Genomic DNA, 24,275 nt, shown 5'->3' on the forward strand with positions numbered 1-24,275 from the left:
TGTCAAATGCATCTCCTGCAAACTCTCAAATACTTAAAGATACACTGAAGCTACTGGGTACAAGGCACATGATTAGAAACCAAAAAGCGGGTTTTTTTCTTGATTTTTTTTTTAATTTGGATCTGCTTTGTAAAGCCTGAATTCTGAAATATCCAAGAATGCAACAATTCATGAGTCTTCTTTTCCCACTAAGATTGTTACATTCAGAAGCACAACTTTTGTTTTGAATGCATCTACTTTGAAAGTTACATATTTACTTGAATTTTAAATAAGTGTATTTGAATTTTAAATAAGTATATCTAAATTTTAAATAAGCGTTTAAAATTGGAAAAGGTGTTTTCAGAAGTGCATTTCTTAAATATGGTGGGTATTAAACCATTGTTTTTCTTGGGGAAAGTCAACTTTCAGGGATGACTAAAGTGGCAATGGGAGGAATTTCACCTTTTCTTGACAGATTTTATCATTTTAATTTTGGTCCAGTTTATACCTTGAAAAGATCTATACCGTAAAAGCCACGTGAAACAACCCTCTTTCTAGTTTGCTGCTGGCCTCTAGATTGACCCCAAATCCAGCAACTGATGAGTCTGTAAGAGAACAACAAAGAGGAAGATCCCACAGAGGCTTCATTTTGCCTTGGTGGAGTCGACCACGACAGTACCTGTTCCGATGCCTCCAGGGGCCTTGGAGGCATATCCCGCTGCGGCCAGTGAGTGCTGAGCAGCAGGTACCTGGACCCTCTCCCACTTCCTCTCTTCTTCCCCTTGACTTATTTTCTGTTCCAGTTATGTGAGATGTTCTGAATCTTTTTCAGTTTGATCCTCTGATCCAGCATCTTGTACCTTGCAGGATGCTCATCAGTTTTCTTTGGGACCGAAGGGGCATAGGAGCTGGATGCATAAGCAGGGCGTTTAAAATGACGCAGAGGAGGCTTGATGACTGGAGGCCATGGAAAGGAAGACAGACAACATTAGACTCACAGGGACACGACACAACCCAAGCATTGTGGGCAGCTTCCTCTTGTCCTGCTTGTTTCCTCCAAGCCAGGAAACAAACTGGGTTGGATTCTCACTGGGAGCATTACTGTGGACAGATGAATAAGCATATTATCACCGTGGTCATTTGCTTAAAATAAAGAAAGACAAGAAATTCCTAGAGAGAGACAGTCTTAACCCCAGTACGTAAAGGTTCTTTGGCAATGAATGAATGGGGTTAAGAACGTGAGAGGGAACACCGGGGTCCCTTTTGGGAACAACAAAGCAAACACAGTGAGGAGAGTCATACCATCAACAGCATCTCACATTGCATGTAAGCTTTCAGAGTTGGAAGACAGTTCTCCATCCAGAAGTGCTAATACAAAGTACACCACTGAGAAAATGTTTGCGAAATATATATAAAGGTCTTCTATCCAAAATATAAAAAGAACCCTTACAACTCAACAAAAGGAAATAAACAACCCAATTTTAAAATGGGCAAAATATCTGAACAGACTCCTCCAAAGAAGATACATGTGTCAAATAAGTTTAGCAAAAGCTGCTCAAAAATTTTTGTCATTAAGGAATTGTAAATTAAAAAACAATGATATAATTCTTCACACTTACACAAAGTGCTAACCCCCCCCCAAAAAAAAAAAAAAAAAAAAAAACCAACAGTACCTGTTGCTGGCCAGGATGCAGGTGCAAGGCAACAGGAACTCTCATTCTTGATGGTGGGAATGCAAAACGGTGCAACCACTTTGGAAGATGGTTTGATAGTTTCTTATGAAACTAGACATGATCTTATCATATGATGTAGCAATTGTGCTCCTGGGTATTTACTCAACTGATTGAAAAGCTGTGACCTCATAAAAACCTGCACATGAATTTTTGTAGACACTCTATTCATGAATGCCCAAAACTGGAAGCAAACATGTCCTTCAATAGTTAAATGGATAAACAGATTGTGGTATATCCACGCAATGGAATTTTACTCAGTGATAAAAAGGAAATGAACTATCAAGCCACACAAAGACATAAGTGGATATTAGATGCATATTGCTTAGTAAAAGAAATTAGTCTGAAAAAAAACTACATGTCATATGATTCTGTTTATATTACATTCTTGAAAGCATGAAACTATAGAGATGATAAAAAGATCAGTGATTGCCAGGGATTTGGATGGAGAAGAAAGGGTTAAGTAGGTGACACACAGAGCATTTCTAGGACAGTAAGACTATTCCACATGACACTATAGTAGTGGATGCATTATACCATGCATTTCTTAAAACCCATAGAACTTCATAGCACAAGCAGTAATCCTTGAAGTAAGCAAATTTTTAAAAAAACTAGGAGACTGAGGGAATCCCAGAATAAAGTGTAAAATGTAACAAAACAATCTAACTGTGTTACAAACATAGGAAACAACCTCACTGAAAAGAATAGGGGAGAAGATACTCACCTAAGTAACTTTGAATATGAGGAAAATCTGTAAGACTAAAGGCCAAAGAATCTATACACAAGCACTACATTCTAGCTGACAAAGTTGTTTCCCATGGAGGGAAAGGCTAACACTTCTGATACCACCCTACCTGCACACTGGAACTGAACGATTATGTAAGTGGGGAGTGGACAGACAGAATTACTGGTATGTGAATTTACAGACAAGGAGAAGAAGAAGGGTAGAATGATCCATGCGGTAATGGACTAGGCTTGGAGACATCAATAGGAATTTATAGTCAGCTTAATAAAGATACAGATAATTATATATAAACATATTAATAGAAACAGGTATATATATACACACATATATATTTCCTTTCTCTACCAGAGGAAAGGGTCCAGGCGCAATGACGTAGCTACATACTTAGAAGCCTCAATAGCAATGAGTGCACCTAGTGCCCAGATCCTGTTTTTTAATACCACCCTACAATTTAAAAAAAACAGGGCGCCTTGTAGAAACAACTGATTCTAGGACTAGGGTACAATATACAAGATGCACCTGGAGCATCTCACAGAGCGAGAAAATAAAAAAGTACTCAAAAACAAACAAATTACAATAATAGAAAAAAAGAGTCCCAAATGAAAGACTACCAAATGGCCAAAGGTGGAACAATTTGAGCAACAAAACAAAAAGGGCAGTATCAGATTATAACCCAACGTATAAAATAAATATCCATGAGTCCATATATACAAATGATGGAATAAATAAATAACTATGGACAAGACAAATCTCTTATGCAGGAAAATTCCAAATAATTTATGTGTGGGCTGGACATAGTGACATCCTTCCAAAGAGTACAGTCTAGAAAAGGGACCAAAGAGTAACTTTACAGCAGAGAAATTTAATAAACATGACCTCATCCAAGAGATTAAGGTTGACATCAATAGCAGTAAGCCTGTCAGTAGTACACACCCTTGATATCATGTGATAAAAATTAATATTTTGTGATGAAAATAAAACTTTACCTCTGTGGTCTTCCTCCCAAAAGTACATAAGCACATTCTAATAATGAAAAACCATCAGATAAATCCCAATTGAGGCACATTCTACACAATACCTGACCAGTATTCCTCAAAACTCTCAAGGTCACCAAAAACAAAGTCTGAGAAACTGTCATAGCCGAGAGGATCCTAAGGAGACATATTACAAATGGATGGGATCCAGGAACAGATAAAAGACACTAAGTAACAACCAGGAAAGTCTGAATAAAGTGTGGGCTTCAGATAATGCCAACAACAACAACAACAACAACAACAACAATAATAATAATAATGTGTATCATCTAACCTGCAAATCTTGAAGCAGAAGAAGGTAAGATACTGATTGATTCTACCTCCCTCCTCTGTCTGCTGCTCTAGTCCCCCCAACCCCTTCTTGGTTCTGCTGGGAAGTGTTTGGTCAGTGAGACAATGTAAACATGAACAAAGGTTATAATAAGTTAAATGATAATCAAAAAGAGACTAGATATAATAACTAGGTAAAAGGTGTGAAGAAGCAGAGCTGGTGCCCCAAACACTAGCTCTCCCTGGAGTCTGCTCCACCTTCACTTGAAGACCCAGCAAAGGAGAATGCTACACAGGTGGCTGAGCTAAAAGGGCTAATGTGGGGACACATCTGTCACATCACGGAGGCTCCCTTTGTGAAAATCCGGCTCTGCAAATCTCTTCCAATAACAGGAAAATGCATGGTGTTTATGATCAAGCAAAAGATTGGAAACTACTTAAATGTACAACCATAGAGACTTGATTAATTCTGGCACATTCTTAAAATATACTACTGTGAAACTATGAAAAGATGATATTAACACAAATAAAGGTTCATGCAATACTGTTAAATGAAAAAAAGCTGTATGAGAGGACTCCAAAAAGTTCATGAAAAAATAGAAAGATGAAATAGAAAAGATGAAAGGTAATACAAATCTTTCCATGAACATGGAAAGTTATGTATATAATCTAGTCTTATTACTATAAAATATACAAAAATGTGCATAGGAAAATCTGTAAGAACATGCATTTAAATCATAGCAATGATTATCTCTGAGTAGCATAAACATACCTTTTTATTTCTTTTTGGTTGTTTACATTTTCTAATTTTTCTATGATGATCAGGTTTTAGTGATGTAACTTTTTAAAAAGAAACATACTATTAAAAATTTCCTCTATAGAATCATCAGAGCTGTTCCACAAAATCATAACTAATAGAAAGAAAGTCAGGAAAACTTGAGTTCACTTTGAGCTTTAGCACTAGACATTTTGAACCCATAGCTAAATACATTTTTCTGCAGCATGCAGATTAATATTTATTCATCAACTTCTTAGAGCACCTACTGTGTGTTGCTGAAATAACAGTGAAGAAACAGACAGAAATCCCTGCCCTCATAGGGCTTCCATTCTAGTAACACCCTCTGAAACTGGTGACTCACTTACAGAAGAAAAAACTGTTTAAGTGATACATTAAGTGATACAGGCTCCTTAATGCCCACGCCAACTGTGCCCTTTGAGTTATTCTAACATGTAGTAAAGACTATCACCAAATGGTGCTACTGCAACATAGTTATATATATTCTTCTATGATAATATAGAACAACACAGTTTTTGTTTGTATGGGGGGTTTTTTGTTTTTAAGATTTCAGAGTGCTTAATTCTGTTTCTTATGGTAAACAAGGGATTATGGCACCAGACACTCTAGAAACAAATGTAAGAACAGTCCTGTTACCCTGGAGAATGGAGCAGAGTCAGGAGAGGCTTCAGATTAAGGCGATTGTTGGAAATGCCTGGGCTAGCTGATTTACTGCTTTACACGTCATAGTCCCTCTCCATATTCATTCCATTTTCACTACTCAGCATGAACCCAGCCAAAGTATTATTGAATTTCCCTCCTCTCAGCGTGAAGAAACATTTACCGTTTGCTGGAATTCTGATTGTCAGAAAGAAAACTCTCCTTGTGACTGGAGTCGCTGCAAATAGAGTTGAACCTGCTGATAGAGATCGGCTCCCCACTGAAACCGTGGAAATACTTCTGTACCTGCTGTCACCCTCACTCAAAATGTGGGAAAAAGGAAAAGTTCAGAGGTGCTGTTTTGTACACATTCATTGCCTTTTCCCTCTGCAGGAGAATGTGATTTGATGACAGGGCAAAACAACAGGGCCAGGCATGAGGGCACTATCATGAATTTAATGTGGACCTTTTTCTGGGGTGCTGGTGTGGCCCCTAAGGGTGCTTTCCTTTGTCTTCTGGCTATTCCTGAGACATGGGAAAGGTTCTGACCTTCCCTCTTTCAATGACTGGCCACTTCCCACAGCTGAACCCAGCCAGTAGTACAACCCCCCTCCCCTGGTGGAGAAGCAAAGAGGAGCACAGCCCCACCCCACCCATCCATACGCTTGATAATCAGCAAGTCGGACATTTCTTTCCCTTGGGGATACATTCAAAAAGTCTGCCCTCATCTCTTAGAGCAGTTTACTTGGAGAAAACAATGAATTAGCTAATGAAGACGTTAGCAAAGGTACAAATCTCTGAATGGGTCCTGAACTCGGACAAGTCATTATCTGTGTTACTTTCACAGGTGCTTAGGAAGAGAAAGTTCAAGACAAAAATTGACACAGAACCACACTTTATTTTACAATTGCACACATATTTGTTTTTCATGAAAGCGATGCTCTTTTAGGAGTTTTAACTCTCATCTTTTTCATAAACACCACAATTCCTCCCGAAGGTGTCTGACTTTCTCTTCTCCCAGTGTCACTGACAGTCTATCTTTTATTTTCTTTTTCTCTCTTTCACCATTCTCTTTTCTCTGTCTCTCAGACCATTTTGCTTGGTGGCTACTTTCTTTGTTGCTGTTGTTTGACATGGGAAACTATTGCACAGAATTATTCTTCTCCCGAAAACAGATCCAGATTTATTCATATATCAAATTAATACAGCTGTGAGTTGGTTGGGTTCAGAGACTAAAACATAAACGAGGGGTTTTAAAGCTCTTTCTTTAAGATTACTTATATTAATTAATCTGCTATTGCCCAAAGTACCCTTCAATAAAGTTGTGAAGGTAATAGGCGTGAATGGGGGAGGAAGAGCTTCATCAGTCAAATTTAATTGGATTAAATTTAAACGAGTATCTTCCTGCTTGGATTTATGAGCTTCTTAAATAATGGCAATATGTATTATGGATCCCTGAGAGCAGCCAACAGCATGTAGTTTTTCTCAAATTTATTTGGCTAAGAAGCCCCTTTTTATCAGGAGCATCTTACAGAGGTTATACAGTGCTCAGCAGAAAACACTTTCAGAGAGACTGGATTCATTACTATGATCATATCAGTGTATTACTACCATAAGTCATGAATTCAGTACACCCTGCTGTTTTGCACTGAGAGCAACCCAGGGGGAATAGTCAGGAGTCCTCATCTACATTTGGATCTGGCCTAATTCCCTTGAGTTAAGGATAATTTCCATTAGAGTCAGTCTTTCCGTCTTGGTTCTTTCTATCCACTGACTCCAGTGCGATGATCATCTGGAACCACCACACTGCAGCGCGGTAGCGTCTTCCTGGGGGGACTTTCGGAGTCTCTGTTACACAGCGCCACCTCAAATGGCAACGATCCGGTCTACTCTTAGCTTCTGAATAAATTCTAATACTGGCACCTTTTTAAAAAAAGAAGTGGACGTCTGTTTTCTTCTCTTTCAAAGATAATGCCATGATACGATCTTTGGGAAGGACAGTTTCATCTATAAACATTTTCTATCTGCATTTATACGCAGGCATGCACACACACAGAGAAAACATATACCAAACTAATAAGATAAAAATAATCATTTATCGCCACTTAACTGCTATTTTACATGAAGAAAAAAAATCCTACTGCCATAGATTCTACTTATAAAATCAGAAGTATCTATTTGTGGTGTGTTCCCGAAATCTCATGGAAAGCCCTTATAAAAATGCACAAAAATCATCCAGGAGTTTTAAATTGCAAGGGATTGGAATGTTAACATCAGCTCCACTAAGGGTAGGACAATGTAAAAACTGAGCCTGTGATTTTCATTTCAGGAACTGCTATGGTAAAATAATTATAACAGCTGACAAATACGTATTGTGCACCAACCACAGGCACTATGGTAACTAGGCGCGATGCTAAGAATTGAATGAATTAGCCTTTATTCTTCACTACAATCCTATGAGGCAAGCTCAATCGCTCCCTTTTTGGGTAAGGAAACTGAGGCTTAAAGAGCTTAAATAACTTGCTGGTATGAAGGGAGTCTGCATTCTGGATTCACATCCAAGCAGTCTGACTTCAGGTTTCCTTCTCCATATTTAAAATAATCTTGAATCGAAGTTCAGAGTTTTAATAACTACCGTAGTAAGTTGAAAGAGTTAAGTTAAAATTGTACCTCATTTATATTACCAATATTTGAGTATACACCTGTGTCATACACTGGGTCCCTGAATACCCTTGTTAATAGCTGTAACCTTGTTTCCCCCAAAACAAAGTAAATCACCACCCTTAATACAGTTTTTGATAATGGCTGAGGAAGGTACTATGTAAAGGCTCTGATTAACTGCTTTCTCTCTCCCCTCACCTGTACCAGGTTGGAATGTTAACAGGTATTCTGAAAGGTGAGGCTGGTGGAGACAGCAGGTAAGCTCCAGGACGTTAGGGGAAATTATTCACTTGGTGGTTCTGACCCCTGGCTGCATATGAGAACCACATGGAGAGCTTTTAAAAATCCTGCTGCTCCAGTTGTAGCCCAGACCACTCATAGCAGAACCTGTGGGGTGGAACTGACACCTTAGGAGTCTTCAAGGCTCTTCAGATAATTCCAGTGTGTTGGAATTTGAGAACCACTGTCTTAGTCTCTACAATCCTTTCCTTGCTCATCTTCACATTCATTATCTCATTTGCAGCCCCCACCATCCTTGGAAGGTGGCCAGATTCAGTTCTCTGTCACCATGTGACTTGGGCATTTGATTTCAGTTTTCCATTAAAAAAAAAAGAAGATAATAACACTCCCTTCAGAGAGTAATGGTGAGAATTAAAAAAAAAAAAAAAAACATGCACATGAAAGCAGCCAGCACAGCTGATACACAGTAGGTCCTCATTCAGTGTGTTTCCAACCCTTTCCTCAGATGAAGACCTTATTTTTCAGGATTTATCTGGAAGATTTGCAGTTGCCAAGAAAATTCAGTAGCAGCATTCTTTCCCAAGTAGGGAATTTATTTGCCTCCCCAGGACACAAAAGCATCAGAGTGAGGCCATGCTAATGGGAGTCCCTTCCTCTTGTAGAAATATAATTTAGCAACATTAACCCAACCAGAAAATGACTCAAACCATACACCTGAGATGTAATGTTGTCTAAGGTGACAATCTATTCTGCAACTCTTCAAGGTGTATCTTATAATGATTAACCCCCTATCTACATTTTTAAAGACTCTGGTCCCCAGAGATTTTACCTCGAGAAAACGTGAATGCTAAATTATTTGTGGCTCTGATTTTTTCACCTCATAGATCCCAGAGCTCAGAGGGCAGGAGGCTGCTGGCTGAGAAGCTACCCAGTAGGAGCTGAATTGACCCTGCTGGGACCAAATCACTTCCAATCCGGTAGGGAAAGACAGGTCCTGATGAGCATTTCCAGGTCCCCAGAGGAGTGTATGTCTACAGGGAACAACAGCTCAACTACATAGTTTTGCTGCCCTTCATCCAGCCAGAAGCTGTTCGCTCCCACCTGTGGTTCTCAGCTCTGGATGTGCGAGATCACCCAGGGAGATTTAAAAAGTATTGATGCCCAAACCCTGCTCCCAGGAATCTCTGAAGTAATTAATCATCAGCATATTTGCAATGCCCGGTGATCCTCATGTGTAGCCAGGGTTCAGAGTCATTGACTTAGGCTGTCTTAGTTTTGAAGAACAAGTCAGCTTTTTATGAGGTTTAGAGGGATGCTTGGGGCAGTGGTGGCTCCGGTCAGCATATGCAGACCTGCTCCCTGTTCCCGATGGCTAGGAGTTACCAACTCTTGGCCAAATGCTAATTTCTATGACAGAACAGTGAACCCATGAAAGACTCCTTTGGGGAGAGGTGGGTGGTATTAGGCGAGAAGCACGGGCTTGGGGCACACATAGCTGGGCGAGGCAAATACTAACTGCGAGATCCTAAAGAAATAATTCATCCGTTCTGGCCCTCAAGATCTTGTTTTCTTTCTTCCTTCCGTAAAATGGGAAAATTAGTAACTGCCTTACATAGTTGTTGTTGAGAGTTTAAAGAGGATATAAGTAATAAAACGTATGTGCTATACCTTATACAGTGCCCAGTATGTGATAGGCATTTGGTGTATGAGGATCACTGTGACATAGCACAGGGAGAAGCAAGGTCATCACTAGTATCTAGTAATGGCCTCCTCCCTGGTGCATTTTCTATGACAGTGTAGAAAAATCACTAATGCCCCACACGACTAGATTTTACTACATGAAAGATCTCACCACACAATGAAGAGATCAACTTAACAAATTTATTTGTGAATATTTGGCAGAGAACACATCACTTTGATTCACAAAAGACCAACTATCCAAAATGTGCATTTGTGAAAATATTTATTTATTTATTTATTTCCATTCAGCTACCTGAAGGTACCATTTTGCTGAAACCAAGTGCCATTCTGAGGAAAGCAAAAACATCCAGCTCACATTCTAAACTATTTATGTGATATAAAAATGTGGGGTTCATTCAGTCACTTTAAGAAATGCTTAAGAAGGAGTATAAAAGAGTTCTGGAAATCTAGATGGGAAGTGTGGCTTAGACAACCAACCAGGATGGAAGGAGTTCCAGTCCCTGAATTCTAATCTCAATACAATTGGGAAAATGTAGGAAAATGACAAGGGCACTTCTGATTCTTAAGACTCTTTGCATTCATTATGCTGAGCTGTGATAATTCTTCGAGTCACTTCCATTGGAAGCCATTCCTGAGCAGCTGATTCCCTGGTCTTCTAGACACTTCTTTGTGCTTTCTCCCATAGACAATTCAATCTTGCCTATATACTTCCTGATGACAGGGACAGAGTGTGTATATACTTGCACCCCCAGAACTTAACCACAGTACTGATAACAGTTGGTGCTGAGAACTATTTAATGAACTAATAAACTACTGCACATCACAATCAGTAACCTCCATAAATCTCCCATTTACTAAATAATAGATGAATCAGTTCACATACCAGCTGGCAAAGTTGATTGAGATCTACAGAATCTAATATTTCTCCCTTACTTCGGCAAAGTCTTGATACCTAGATTTGCTGCCCATGTTTGCCTAAGAAGATGTCAGCATGTACCTTTCCTCTCACGTTTTGCATCTGAGAGCTGAGCAAACCTTTGTTTTACACAAGGGCTAAAACCTCAGCTCATTACTATCTGTCTCTCTATAAGAGGCACTGAGGTATAGTTTTCAAGCCCTCCTCTCCCTGACAAATAGGTGACGGGAGGAGCAATTAAGTAAGGCTGGACAATCGGCTTTTTTCTTATTCAAACAACAGCTGCCTATCAAATGCCCTGTGACCTGATGGCTTAATGCCGAGGATACAAAGAATAAGAATGACCCCCCTCAAGGAGATGACCATTTTAATCTAGTTCTTTGTTTTCTTCTTGTTTGCTCTGGCACACACAAAGTGCATGATTCATGCTGTTTCAGCAGAGAAAAACATTTTAGAGATTATTCAAGCCATGTCTTTTGCTTGATTTTTCTCATCAACATGCACATTTTTTCCACGTGTGCATGTGAAAATTGGAAATGTAAGGTTAATCAGTAGCTCTATGTCACTTGTTCACACTAACAGTGACCAGCTTCAGAAGAAGCCTGTGAAGATAAATTTCTTCAGGATTATAGAGCTCTGAAGTGCTAAATCAAGGCATAGCAAATAGGTCTGATCTAATCCATACTAAATGACAACAGCCATCCCTCAAACTGAACTCAAGGTAAAATTCACAGAGAGAAAACTCACTCAAATCTCCACTTGAAAGAGAGTTCAGGGTCTCTCCACATCCCCACTATGTGCTTAAAATTGGTACATGGGGAATTCATCTAGTCCCCAGCCAGAATACAAGTGTGAAAAAAAGGTGGTGAAATCATGTTCTTTTTAGTATTAATCTTTACCAATGAATCTCAGAGAAAAGAGCAGTCTTGCCACCTGCCACTTGCTAACTTTCAGCAAGCTATTCATCTGTTTGTGCCTCAGTTTCCTAATCTGTGAAATGGATATAATAATACCTTCTTTAGAGGGTTGTTGTGAGGATTTGATGAAATAATACATGTTAAGAACCAATCTAGTTTGTCCCTGATATTTGTAGGTGTTCAATCCATATCAAAGTGTTTGTTGTTAAAAACCTGTATCAGGGAGATCATAAGCCAGCATTTTTTTAAGTTAATTAATCAATAACTTACAATACATGAAATATACTGTTTTGGTAAAAGAAACATATGCTTCCTAAAATGTCGTCAGACCTCAGAGGTGGTCAGGTCTCTTCTGAGGAATCCTCTGGATGGATGTTTTATCCGTAGTCCCCTAAAACAGGACAAACAACAATGTCACTGCAAGCCAGCTGGCATCTAAACATACAAACTCTTTCTACAGCAGGCAGTGGAATTTAGAAGCAGAGCCGCATCTACTGCCAAGACTACTGTGCACGCCAGCAGCTACACGCAGGGAGGCCCCAGCAGCTATCTGCATCCATGAATGACAATGGTACTATACCTTTACATCTAAGATCACTTCAGTAAAGTGATGTGACCGAGGTGCCCTGGGGAAGCTGCTCAGAAGTAAGTCACTGACTAGTCTGGATCGTTGGCAGTCAATGACTGTTGGTGGTGGTGAAGCTCTGGGCCACTCCTCTGGTGAGAGCCAACATTTCCCAGCTTTCCATCATTGATGCCCACCCACTTGACTGGGTTCACAAATCCCATGGGGCAGTATAAAGTTGGCTCTAGAAAAAAAATGGCTGCAGGTGCTATTACTTTACCATACAAGAGTCACTTTGCTATAGATGTGCAAGGAATCAAGGGGATGTCCCCAGAGCAGCTTTCTGTTGCTGGAGCTTCAAGATTACTCCATAGGTAATTTCAGAAACCACACAAGCAGCTCCTCAATAAAGTGGTCTCTAGGGGCTTCTGGATTGAGACATGTTACTTGCCAAAATTTCTTCACACCTGAATCCTTATATTCCAACACACATTTCACTCCAAGTGTTAGAAAGAGAAGATATTAAATTAATTGGAAATGTCAGTAAAATTGTGTGTACATGAATGAAAACAAACAAAATTTTCTTAGAAAACAGCCTCAGATTTTCAACTTAAAAATTCTTTAATATAAATAAAATATTTTAAGCATACAGAAAAGTGTAAATAATAATATAACAAATACCCATTGTACTCTTAATACAATTTTATCAAATCTTAACATTTTGCATATTTGCTCAAAAGATTTAATAACTCAGGTAGAATTGAATTACCCTGTATACCCTACCCCTACATGATACTTCCCTCTCTTTCCAAAAAATGTCATCACCCAGAATTTGATATTTATTATTCCTGTGCATATATTCATGAGTTTATTGCATTTGTATCCATAAAGTAGTATTTCTTCAAGTTTTAAAACAATATAAATTGTATTAAATGGTATAAATCTTGTTGCAACTTGCTTTACTCACTCAACATTATACTAAGCATTGTTTATAATGGCAAAAAATGGAAAATAACTTCAATAGGAAACTAATTAAATACCTTGTGGCACTTTTATATAAGAGAATGCTATACAGATGCAAAAATGGATTTTATTTTTTCCTCAAAGAACCAGCTTTATATTTTGCATGGAATTTCTTTTTCCAGACATTAGCTAACCTTCTGTGAGTTTTTTTTAAAGGTGTGTCTCTTCAAAGCAGGATGGAGCTGGGTTTTGTTTTTGTTATCTAATCAGATAATCTCTGTATTTTAAAAGCAAGTTTAAGCCCCTTACAATTATTGTTGTTACTGAATTTTATAATTATTTCTATTATCTAATTTTACTTTGTGTTTATGATTCCTTGTTCTTTGCTTCTTTGTCTTCCATTCTGCCTTCTATGAAGTTGATACATTTTCTATAGTCTCTTTGATGTTGTTCATTTCTCTCTTAGATGCTTGTCTTAACTGGCTTGGGCTGCTATAACACAGTAGCATGACTGAGTGGCTTATAAACAACAGAAATTTATTTCTCATAGTTCTAGATAGTGGAAGTCCAAGATCAGGGTGCTAGCATGGCTGGGTTCTGATGAGGGCCCTCTTTCTCCTCCAGGTTTTAGACTGCTGAATTCTTGTTGAACGATGGAAAGAGAGGGAGCTAGCACTCTGGGGTCTCTTTTATAGGGGCACTAATCACATTCATGATGACTCTACTTTTATGACCTAATCACCTCCAAAAGACCCCATCTCCAAATATCATCACAGTCAGGATTAGATTTCAACATATAAATTTTGGAAGACACAAACATTCAGTTCATAATAATGCTATATCTTATTATTTTACTGATGGTCATTTGTCATTAAAAGTTACAAAATTACAAAGTTCTGCCAAAAGACAAAATAAATTGTAGCACTCCTTCACTCTATATTGAAATATCTCTCCTCCCACATATAGCTTCTTTTTTCTATTTCAGCACAAAAATTGGACATTATTTCTATCGTCACTAGTTACTCGAATATACCAACATGTTTTATTAACTTGTGTATGCACCATTAATTCTTGTGTCTCACATCTTCCTTTTGGGTCACTTTTCTTCTTGTTGGAGTATATCCCTTTCCATTTTTTAAGTGAAGGTCTGTGAGTGGTAAATTACATCATTATATACCTGAAACTATTTTTACTTTGTCTTCACTCATAACTAATAATTTAGCTGTTTTAGCTATTATATATTTCTTTATTTTCCCTCTGCATGTGGAAGATATATCTTCATTGTCTTTTAGCCTCTACTGTTTGTTGCCAATGAAAATTTTGCTATCTGTTGATCTTTGGTTGATTATTTGCAGTTTCTCTGAACATAACAAGCTTTTCATAGCATTTAAGATTTTTTCATTCTTGATGCAATTTTGGGCAATCTCACACAATCTCTCTCTCTCTCTCTCTCTCTCTCTCTCTCTCTCTCTCTAACACAATTTCTTTAGGTATGCATTGGTTCTCATTTAGGTATGACAATTAAGGTACATTTTCCATCTAAGAATTTGAATCTTTCTTCACTTCTGCAAAATTATTACTTATTTGTTAAAATATTGCTTTCCCACCTCTGTCTCCATATTCTACTAAAATCCCAGAGGGATGCATTTTAGAGCCATTTATCTATCTTCCATACTTTCATTTCTTATTGAGTTATAATTCTTATACCAAAGACTTCACCCTTTTGAGATATATAGTTCAGTACTTTTTGGTATATTCACAACGTTCTGCAACCATCACCACCATCTAATTCCAGAACATTTTTATCACCCCTAAAAGAAATCTCATACCTTTGAGAAGGCACACCTCATTCTCTTCTCTCTTCAGACTCTGACAACCAGTAATCTAATTTCTGCTGCTATGTATTAACCAATTTTGAATATTTTACATAAATGAAATCACACAATATATGACTTTTGTGTCTGGCTCCTTCCACTGAGCAAAATATTTTTAAGATTCATCCATGTTGCAGGATGTATCAGTACTTCATTCATTTAGTGTGCCAAATAATATTCCATTGTATGAATATACCACATTTTGTATATACATTCATCAGTTTGTGGATATTTAGGTTGTTTCCACATTTTGGCTATTATAAATAATGCTGCTGTGGACATTTGTGGACAAGTTTTTGTGTGAATATAGGTTTTTGATTATCCTGAATATATGCCTGGGAGTGGAATTGCTGGGTCATTTGGTCACTCTGTGTTTAACATTTTGAGGCACCACCAAACTGTTTTCCAAAGTGGCTACACTATTTTACATTCCCACTAGCAATGCATGAGGGTTCTAATTTCACATCCTCACCAACACTTGTTATTGTCCATCTTTTTTATTCTATCCATCCTAGTGCATGTGAAGTGATACCTCACTTTAGTTTTGATTTGCATTTCCCTGATGACTTATGATATGGAGCATCTTTTCATATACTTATGGTCATTTGCAGATCTTCTTTGGAGAATTGTCCCAGTCCTTTGCCCATTTTTGAATAGGGTTGTTTGTTTCTTTTGTCATTGAGACATTGGATGTCTTTATATATTCTGGATATAACACCTAATCAGACATATGATATGAAAATATTTCTCACATTCTGTGGATTGCCTTTTCAATCTGTTGATAGTGTCCTTTGATGCACAAAAGCTTTTAATTTTGATGAAGTTCAATTTATCTATTGTTTCTTTTGTTGCCTGTGGAATTTTTGGCTTTGTGTGTTCTCCTCCACCTCCCACCCTGGTCTCTCTCTTCTTCTCTCTCCTTGGCCTTTCTAAAGTCTTCCAATTACTTCTACTTCATCCCTTAAGCTTCCACAACAGAGCCAGCACTTACAATAACACTTTGTGTCTAACGACCACAATCATATTGGGGATACCGCACATCTAATTCCAAAGCTAGCTTGGTCTGGTAGAAAAGCTGTATCAATGCCCTTCCATCTCACTAGGCCAGTAGCTTCCTTTTAATATTACTAAGCTGTAACTCCAGGCAATAGGTCAGCAGCAGTTTTTTCAGCCTCCCCATCCCATGCTTGGTATTCAGCCTATGTCCTTGGCTTGGGTTCCCAGTGTCCCCTGGAGCACATTTAGCCCCTTTTGCTTTACAAGATTAAAGCTCCTTCCTGACACTCCCCACACAGGATGCAGAGCACAGCTGTCCCATGGCTTCAGTTCTGTGGTGTCAGTCTGCAGACTGTGTTGAAGTTCCCTTTCATTTCTGGTCCCCAGAGCTGTTTGTCTCTAGCACTGGCCTTTTTAAAATAATTACTTAGTAATTTATTTATTCTACCCATCCTTGCATGTATTTTTTGCAGAGGAGTGTGTGTCAAGGAATGAACTTACTGGGCCATCTTGACCATAATTCCCAACAGATAGTTTCATCTCTTTAATGACTGAATTGGATTAGCCTCCAGCTCATTGATCTGATTACACTGGATCTAGCCATGTAGAGGGTGTTGAAGAAAACAACACATAAACCCTAAAATCCCTAACTAGGTCCATTCACTGACTGCATAATAAAAGTTTTTAAATGCTACTATTTATTGGTGGTAGTTAAGAAGAATTATCTCTTATATATCTGTAATATTAACAAAAGCTCCTCTAAGGTGGAGTTGTGAGTGGAGCTAGTGGGGCAAGGGGAGGGGGCTGCAGAGATGTTTGAGTCAGAAGGAGGCTCACGTGCTGCTCCTGAGGCAGGAGGGAAAGCAAAGAGCTGGCCATTGTAACAAGCAAGGTGAAGGGTGTTTGCTAGGCAAAGCCCAGCTAGTTATGTCAGGTGTTTTGAGAATGACCCACTCTACCTCTATAAGCTTTGGAGATGGTCAGAACTCAGAGTCTAAAACACCCAGTTTGGAACCAGTTTAGATTGCCAAATGAAGGCCAAAGACTCTGACTCACAGGACTTGGAAACCCAGCAGGCCAATCTAGGTTCCCAGCAGAGCATGTGAGATCCAGGTCAGCTCTGCATATTCGTATAGATGACCAGGATGACCTCAGAGATCCCACCTGACCCAGGAATGTTATGATCTTGCAAGAAGCAAACACCATCACTTCACAGTGGAGCTGATTGGTTTAAAGCTATTTTCCTCCTAATGCTCTATAGTCCTAATGGCACAATGGCCACAAGCGGGGAGGACATGAAAGGAGCTTCCAAAGACTGTGAAGCAAGGTCTACTTGGTACTAAAAAGCAAGTTAGTAGAGTTGAGCAAATCCAAACTTAAAAATGAGTCTTTTTCTGAGGATGGTTCTTTTCTGTTTAGTCATACATTAAATTGAAGAGTGTTCACTCCCCTACCCACGTACCCAACCTTATAAACATCAGTGAACACCTGATATATGCCTGTCACCTTGGCAGCACTGGGACGGAAAAGGATATGACAGTACCCATACTGGAAAACAGCACCTATCAGTGGGTAAAGGGACTTATAAGCAAATAACTGTAATACAATTTTAATCCCACTTACATGATTTGAAGAGGACTGCAAAGAGAAATTACCCAAGGGAAGAAAAAGGCAAGGAGCATTCCAAGCAGTCACAGAGAAAAGAAAGTTCAAGGGACACTCGGGCCAATTGTTGGACTGATGTGGAGAAAGAAGCTACAGAAATTGAAGTTGAAAAACCACGTAGACATAAATGATATTTCACCTAATCTAAAATTGCAGTAATTGTAATGTGAACTATTATTTCAGGTACAACCAAAAAAAAAAATGCTGCTAATTAAATCATTATAAACCATTGATTGCAAAACAGCCCAATTTCAGAGGGGTTAAAATTCAAGGCAGAGAAGATAGGAGCACTCATGGAGTCTTAGGCAGAAGTTGTGGGCAGCCCCCATCACCCAACAGGAGGCAGGAGCACACACAGGGTCCTAGGCAGGAGCCATGGACAGCCTCCAACACCCAGCAGAAGGCAGAAGAATGCATCAGGTCCTAGGCAGGAGCTGTGGAAGCACTCCCCTGCCCAGCAGAAAGCAGGGGCATGCCAAAAACACCACTTCTTTGTGGGTGGCCCACTACAGCCACCACCACAGCCACAGCTAACACAAAAGTGGCTCACTGCCATATTAGCAGCCACAGCCACCATGCAGGTGGCCCACCAGCCACTTGACAACATTGACACAAGGAAAGTCACCAGCAGAGACCAGAAAAGGAAGAAGTCTCTCTCCTCAAAGCTCACTCCAGATAATAGAAGAAGCAGACATCAATGTAGAGATACTAGAAATGTGAAAATCCAAGAAAATATGACACCACCAAAAGAATACAATAATTCTCAAATACCAGACCCTATAGAGCAAGAAACCCTTGAAATTACTGAAAAGGAATTCTAAGCAACCATCTTAAGGAAACTCAATGACATACATGAAGACTCAGTAAGACAACATAATGAAATGGAAAAAAAAATCCAGGATAGGAAGGAAGAAATTTACAAAAAGATAAATACCTTTAAAAAGAATGTGACAAAACTCATGGAACTGAAAGTTTCATTCAATGAAATAAAAAACACAACCAAAAGCTTAAGGAGCAGGCTAGAACAAGCAGAAGAAAGAATTCCTGATCTTGAAGACAGTCATTTTGAAATATCACAGGCAGACAAAAAAAAAAAAAGGAAAAAAGAATTTTAAAAAATGAAGAAAATCTAAGAGAGCTAGCAGAAAATCTTAAACACACAAACATCCAAATCATAGGTATTACAGAATGAGAGGAAAAAGAAAAAGGCATTGAAAACATATTCAATAAAATAATAATGAAAAATTTCCCAGGAATAGAGACCTTCAGATCCAGGAGGATCAAAGATCCTCAGACAGATTCAACTAAAAAAAAATCATCTCCAAGGCACATTATAGTCAAACTGACAAACCTCAAAGACAGAGAGAATCTAAATGCAGCAAGAGAAAAGTGTCAAGTCACCTATAAGGGAGCCCCTAACAGGCTAACAGCAGACTTCTGAACAGAAACTCTACAGGCAAGAAGAAAATGGGATGATACATTCAAAATACTGAAAGAGAAAAACTTCCAGCCAAGAACTCAGCAAGGCTATCCTTTAGAAATGAAGGAGAAAACGTGTATTTTCCTGACAAACAAAAACTGAGAGTTTACCCCCTATGATCAGCCCTACAAGAAATCCTCAAGAGAGTCCTGTATCGGGCATCCAAAAAATGATAATCACTATGGAGAATACACAAGAAAGAACAAAATCCACTAGAAGAACAAAAATGCAAACAAAAAAGAGAAAGAAACTAAATCTTATCACCTCAAAAAACAACAAACATCAGAGACAAACAGTAAAAGTGGAAGAAAGCAACAAGATATTGAAAACATCCAAACAAACTTTGATAAAATGCCAGAAGAAAAAACCTTTCAATAACAACCATAAATGTAAATGGATTAAACTCCCCACTCAAAAGACACAGACTGACTGACTGGATTAAATAGCTAGACCCAACTATATGCTGTCTTCAAGAGACTCACCTCACCTTTAAAGACACACACAGACTAATAGTGAAGGGATGGAAAATGATTTACTGTGCAAATGGAAACCAAAAATGAACAGGAATAGTTATTCTTATATCAGCTAAAAATCATAAAAAGAGACAAAGAAGAAGGTCATTATAGATAAAGAGGTCTATCCAGCAAGAAGATATAAGAATCATAAATATATATATGCACCCAATACTGGACTACCAAGATATATAAAACAAACACTATAAGGCCTAAAGAAAGAGATAAACCCCAGTATGATAATAGTAGGGGACCTGAACACCCCTATCTCAGCACTGGATAGATCATCTAGGCAACAAATCAACAGAGAAACGCAGGATTTAAATCACACTTTAGACCAACTTGACCTGGCAGATATATACAGAACACTTCATCCAACAAGTACAGAATATTCATTCTTCTCATCAGCACATGAAACATTCTCCAGGATAGACCACATGTTAGGTCAAAAATCACATCTCAACAAATTTTTTAAAAATTGAAATCATTTCAAGTATCTTCCCAGACCACAATGGATTAAAACTAAAAACCAATAACAAGTGAAACTCAGGAAACTATACAAATACATGGAAATTAAATAACATTTCTGAATGACCTATGAGTCCAAGAAGAAACTAAACAGGAAATCAAAAAAATTTCTTGAAACTAACGAAAATAAAGACACATCATACCAAAACCTGTGAGATATTGCAAAAGTAGTACTAAGAGGGAAGTTTATTGCAATAAATGCTTACATCAAAAAAAGGGAAAGATTTCAAATAAACAACCTAATGCTATACCTCAAAGAACTAGAAAAACAAGAACAATCCAATCCCAAAATTAGTAGATAGAAAGAAATAATTAAGATCAGAGCAGAACTAAATGAATTAGAGCCCCTCAAAACAATTCGAAAGATCAATGAAACAAAAAGTTGGTTTTTGAAGAAGAAAAACAAAATAGACATTCATTAGCTAGGCTAACTCAAAAAAGAAGAGAGAATAACAAATAACAATAATCAAAAAATTAGAAATGAAAAAGGAGAAATTACAACTGATTACACAGAAACAAAAGAATCATTAGGGACTATTATAAACAACTAAAGACCAAAAATTTGAAAGCCTGGAGGACATGGAAAGAATTTTGGACACATGCAAACTCCCAAGACTGAACCAAGAAGAAATAGAAAATCTGAACAGACAAACAATGAGCAACAAGATTGAAGCAGTAATCAACAGTCTCCCAACAAAGAAAATCCCAGGACTGGATGGCTTTACTGCTGCATTCTACCAGACCTTTAAAGAGGAATGAATACCAATTCTCTCCAAACTATTCCAAAAAATTGAAACAGAAGCCATTCTCCCAAACTCATTCTATGAGACCAGTATCACCCTGATACCAAAACCAGACAAAGATACAACAAAAAAAGAAAACTACAGGCCAATATCTCTGATGAACATAGACACAAAAATCCTCAACAAAATATTAGCAATCAAAATACAGCAACATCTCAAAACCATGATCATGTGGGATTCATCCAAGAGATACAAGGATGGCTCAACACATGCAAGTCCATAAAAGTGACACATGACATCAACAAAATCAAGGACAAAAACCATATGATTATCTCAATAGGCTCAAAAAAATCATTTGAGGGCCGGCCCGGTGGCGCACTGGATAGTGCGCCGCTTGGGAAGCACGGTGGCGCTCCCGCCCGAGGGTTCGGATCCCACATACAGACCGGTTCCCGCTCACTGGCTGAGCGAGGCGCGGGAGCAACACCGAGGCTTGCAATCCCGTTGCCGGACACGGAAAAAAGACAAAAAAAAAAAAAAAAAAATCATTTGACAAAATTCAACATCTCTTCATAATAAAGACTCTCAGTAAATTAGGTATAGAAAGAAAGTACCTCAACACAATTAAAGCAAAATATGACAAACCCACTGCCAATATCATCCTGAATTGGAGTGGGGAAGCTTCTCCCTTAAGAATGGGAACGAGACAAGGATGCCCACTCTCACCATTCCTGTTTAACATAGTATTGGAAGTACTAGCCAGAGCTATCAGGAAAGAGAAAGAAATAAACAGCATCCAGATTGGAAAAGATGAAATCAAACTGTCCCTGTTTGTAGATGACATGATCATCTATATAGAAAAATCTAAAGACTTTATCAAAAAACTCTTAGCACTGATTAACAATTTCAGTAAAGTTGCAGGATAAAAAATCAACATGGAAAAATCAGTAGCATTTTTATACTCCAATAACGAACTAGCAGAAAAAAGAAATCATGAAAGTAAGCCCATTTACAATAGTTGCCAAAAAAAATAAAATACCTAGAATCAATTTACCAAGGAGGTAAAAGATGTCTGCAATGAGAACTACAAATCACTGCTGAAAGAAATTAAAGTGGACATGAAAAGATGGAAGGACATTCCATGCTCTTGGATTGGAAGAATTAACATTGTGAAAATGTCCATACTACTTAAAATAATCTACAGGTTCAATGCAATCCCCATCAAAATACCAATGACATTCTTTACAGAAATAGAAAAAAACAATCCTAACATTCACATGGCACAACAGAAGACCCCAAATCGCCAAAGCAATCCTGAGCAAAAATAAATAAATAAATAAAGCTGGAGGCATTAAGCTACCTGGCTTCAAATTATACTACAAAGCTATGGTAACCAAACAGCATGGTGCTGGCATAAAAACAGACACTCAGACCAATGGAACAGAATAGAGAACCCAGAAATCAACCCACATACAGGCTTGATATTTGACAAGGGCAACAGGAGCATACATTGGGGAGAGGACTGTCTCTTCAATAAGTGGTGCTGGGAAAACTGGACACCCACATGTAGAAAAATGAAACTAGAGCCATATCTCTTGCCATATACCAAAATCAACTCAAAATGGATTAAAGACTTATATATTGGATCTGAAACTATAAAAGTACTAAAAGAAAATCTTCAGGAAGTAGGACTGGGCAAAGACTTTATGAACGAGACCCTAAAAGCACAGGCAACAAAAGTAAAAATAAACAAATGGGATTATATCAAACTAAAAAGCTTCTGCACAGCAAAAGAAACAATTAATAGACCAAAAAGACAACCTACAGAATGGGACAAGATATTCTCAAACTATGCAACTGACAAAGGCTTAACACTCAGAATATACAAGGAACTCATCAAACAACTTAACAGTAAAAAATCAAGTAACCTGATTAAAAAATGGGCAAAGAAGCCGAATAGGTATTTCTCAAAGGAAGATATACAAATGGCCAATAGGTATATAAAAAAATGCTCAACATCACTAAGCATCAGGGAAATGCAAATCAAAACCACATTGAGATATAATTTCACACCAGTTAGACTGGCCAGTATCAAAAAAACAGAATGACAAATGCTGGTGAGGATGCGGAGAAAGGGGAACACTCCTACACTGTTGGTAGGACTGTAAGTTAGTGCAGCCATTATGGAAAGCAGTATGGAGGCTCCTTAAACAACTACAGATAGAACTGCCATATGATCCAGCAATCCCACTGCTGGGTATATACCCAAAGGAATGGAAATCATCATGTTGAAGGGATACCTGCACTCCCATGTTCATCGCAGCTCTGTTCACAATAGCTAAGAGATGGAACCAACCTCAATGTCCATCGACAGATGACTGGATAAGGAAAATGTGATATGTATACACACTGGAATACTACTCCACCACAGAATGAAATGAAATTCTGCCATTCACAGCAACATGGATGAACTTAGAGAAAATTAAGTGAAATAAGCAAGGTACAGAAAGGGAAATACCACATGTCCTCACTCATAAGTGGGAGCTGAAAAACAAAACAAAACAAAACAAAAAAAGAAAGAAAGAAAGATAATATCAATCACATTAATCCCTTGAACTTTCAAAAGGAGAGAATAGAATTGAGGCCACTAGAGGTGGGAAAGCGGGCAGAGAGGTAGGGAGAAATTGGTAAAGGGCCACAAAAAAATGCTCACATTGTTCAAGAAAATGGAGGGGACACATCTGGGTGGGAGGGGGGAGAGGGAGGAGGGAGGGAGGTTTCGGTGATGGGACACAATAACTAACTACATTGTATATTGACAAAATAAAAAAATAAAAAAAATAAAAAATAAAATAAATAAATAAATAAAAATAAATTAAAAAAAACCCCCAAAAACCTAAAGATAATAACACAGCTTTAAACTATATGGAGTTTAAATTAGCAGAAACACAAAGAGAAATAGTTAATCCACGGGACACATCTGGGTGGGAGGGGGGAGAGGGAGGAGGGAGGGAGGTTTCGGTGATGGGACACAATAACTAACTACATTGTATATTGACAAAATAAAAATTTAAAAAAATGCTCACATTGTGTAATGATAAAACAAAAACAAACAAGCAAACAAAAATGAAGGCAATTTGCTTCACAGAATGGATGAAATATAGTAGTTTCCAAAAGAAAAAATGTAAAAGATAAATTAACATTAGAAAATAGGGTTTTAAAAGATAATATAAAATAAAATAAATTCAAACCTTATATTTTTTCTCATCAAATTGGTAAAGTATTAAAAATAATGCTCAGCATTAGCAAGGGGATAGTGAA

General features: G+C 38.0%; 1 protein-coding gene across 3 annotated transcripts in view; it reads right to left on the reverse strand.

Moving 5' to 3' along the window:
• Positions 1-389: 389 nt before the first annotated feature.
• Positions 390-24,275, reverse strand: part of PDE1C (phosphodiesterase 1C, calmodulin-dependent 70kDa) — a 430,964-nt gene continuing 407,078 nt past the window's right edge. For 2 of the 3 annotated variants that reach the window (XM_008572443.1, XM_008572440.1), the window contains exon 18: positions 390-936. In XM_008572443.1, coding sequence (XP_008570665.1) covers positions 767-936 — 170 coding nt within the window. In that variant the 3' untranslated portion in view covers positions 390-766. Of the gene's footprint in view, positions 937-11,958; positions 12,020-24,275 lie in introns of all 3 variants that reach the window. The other variant, XM_008572441.1, reaches the window with a different exon arrangement.

The sequence above is a fragment of the Galeopterus variegatus genome, unplaced genomic scaffold (assembly GCF_000696425.1).
Source record: "Galeopterus variegatus unplaced genomic scaffold, G_variegatus-3.0.2 Scaffold785, whole genome shotgun sequence".
In the NCBI taxonomy this organism is placed as follows: Eukaryota; Metazoa; Chordata; class Mammalia; order Dermoptera; family Cynocephalidae; genus Galeopterus; species Galeopterus variegatus.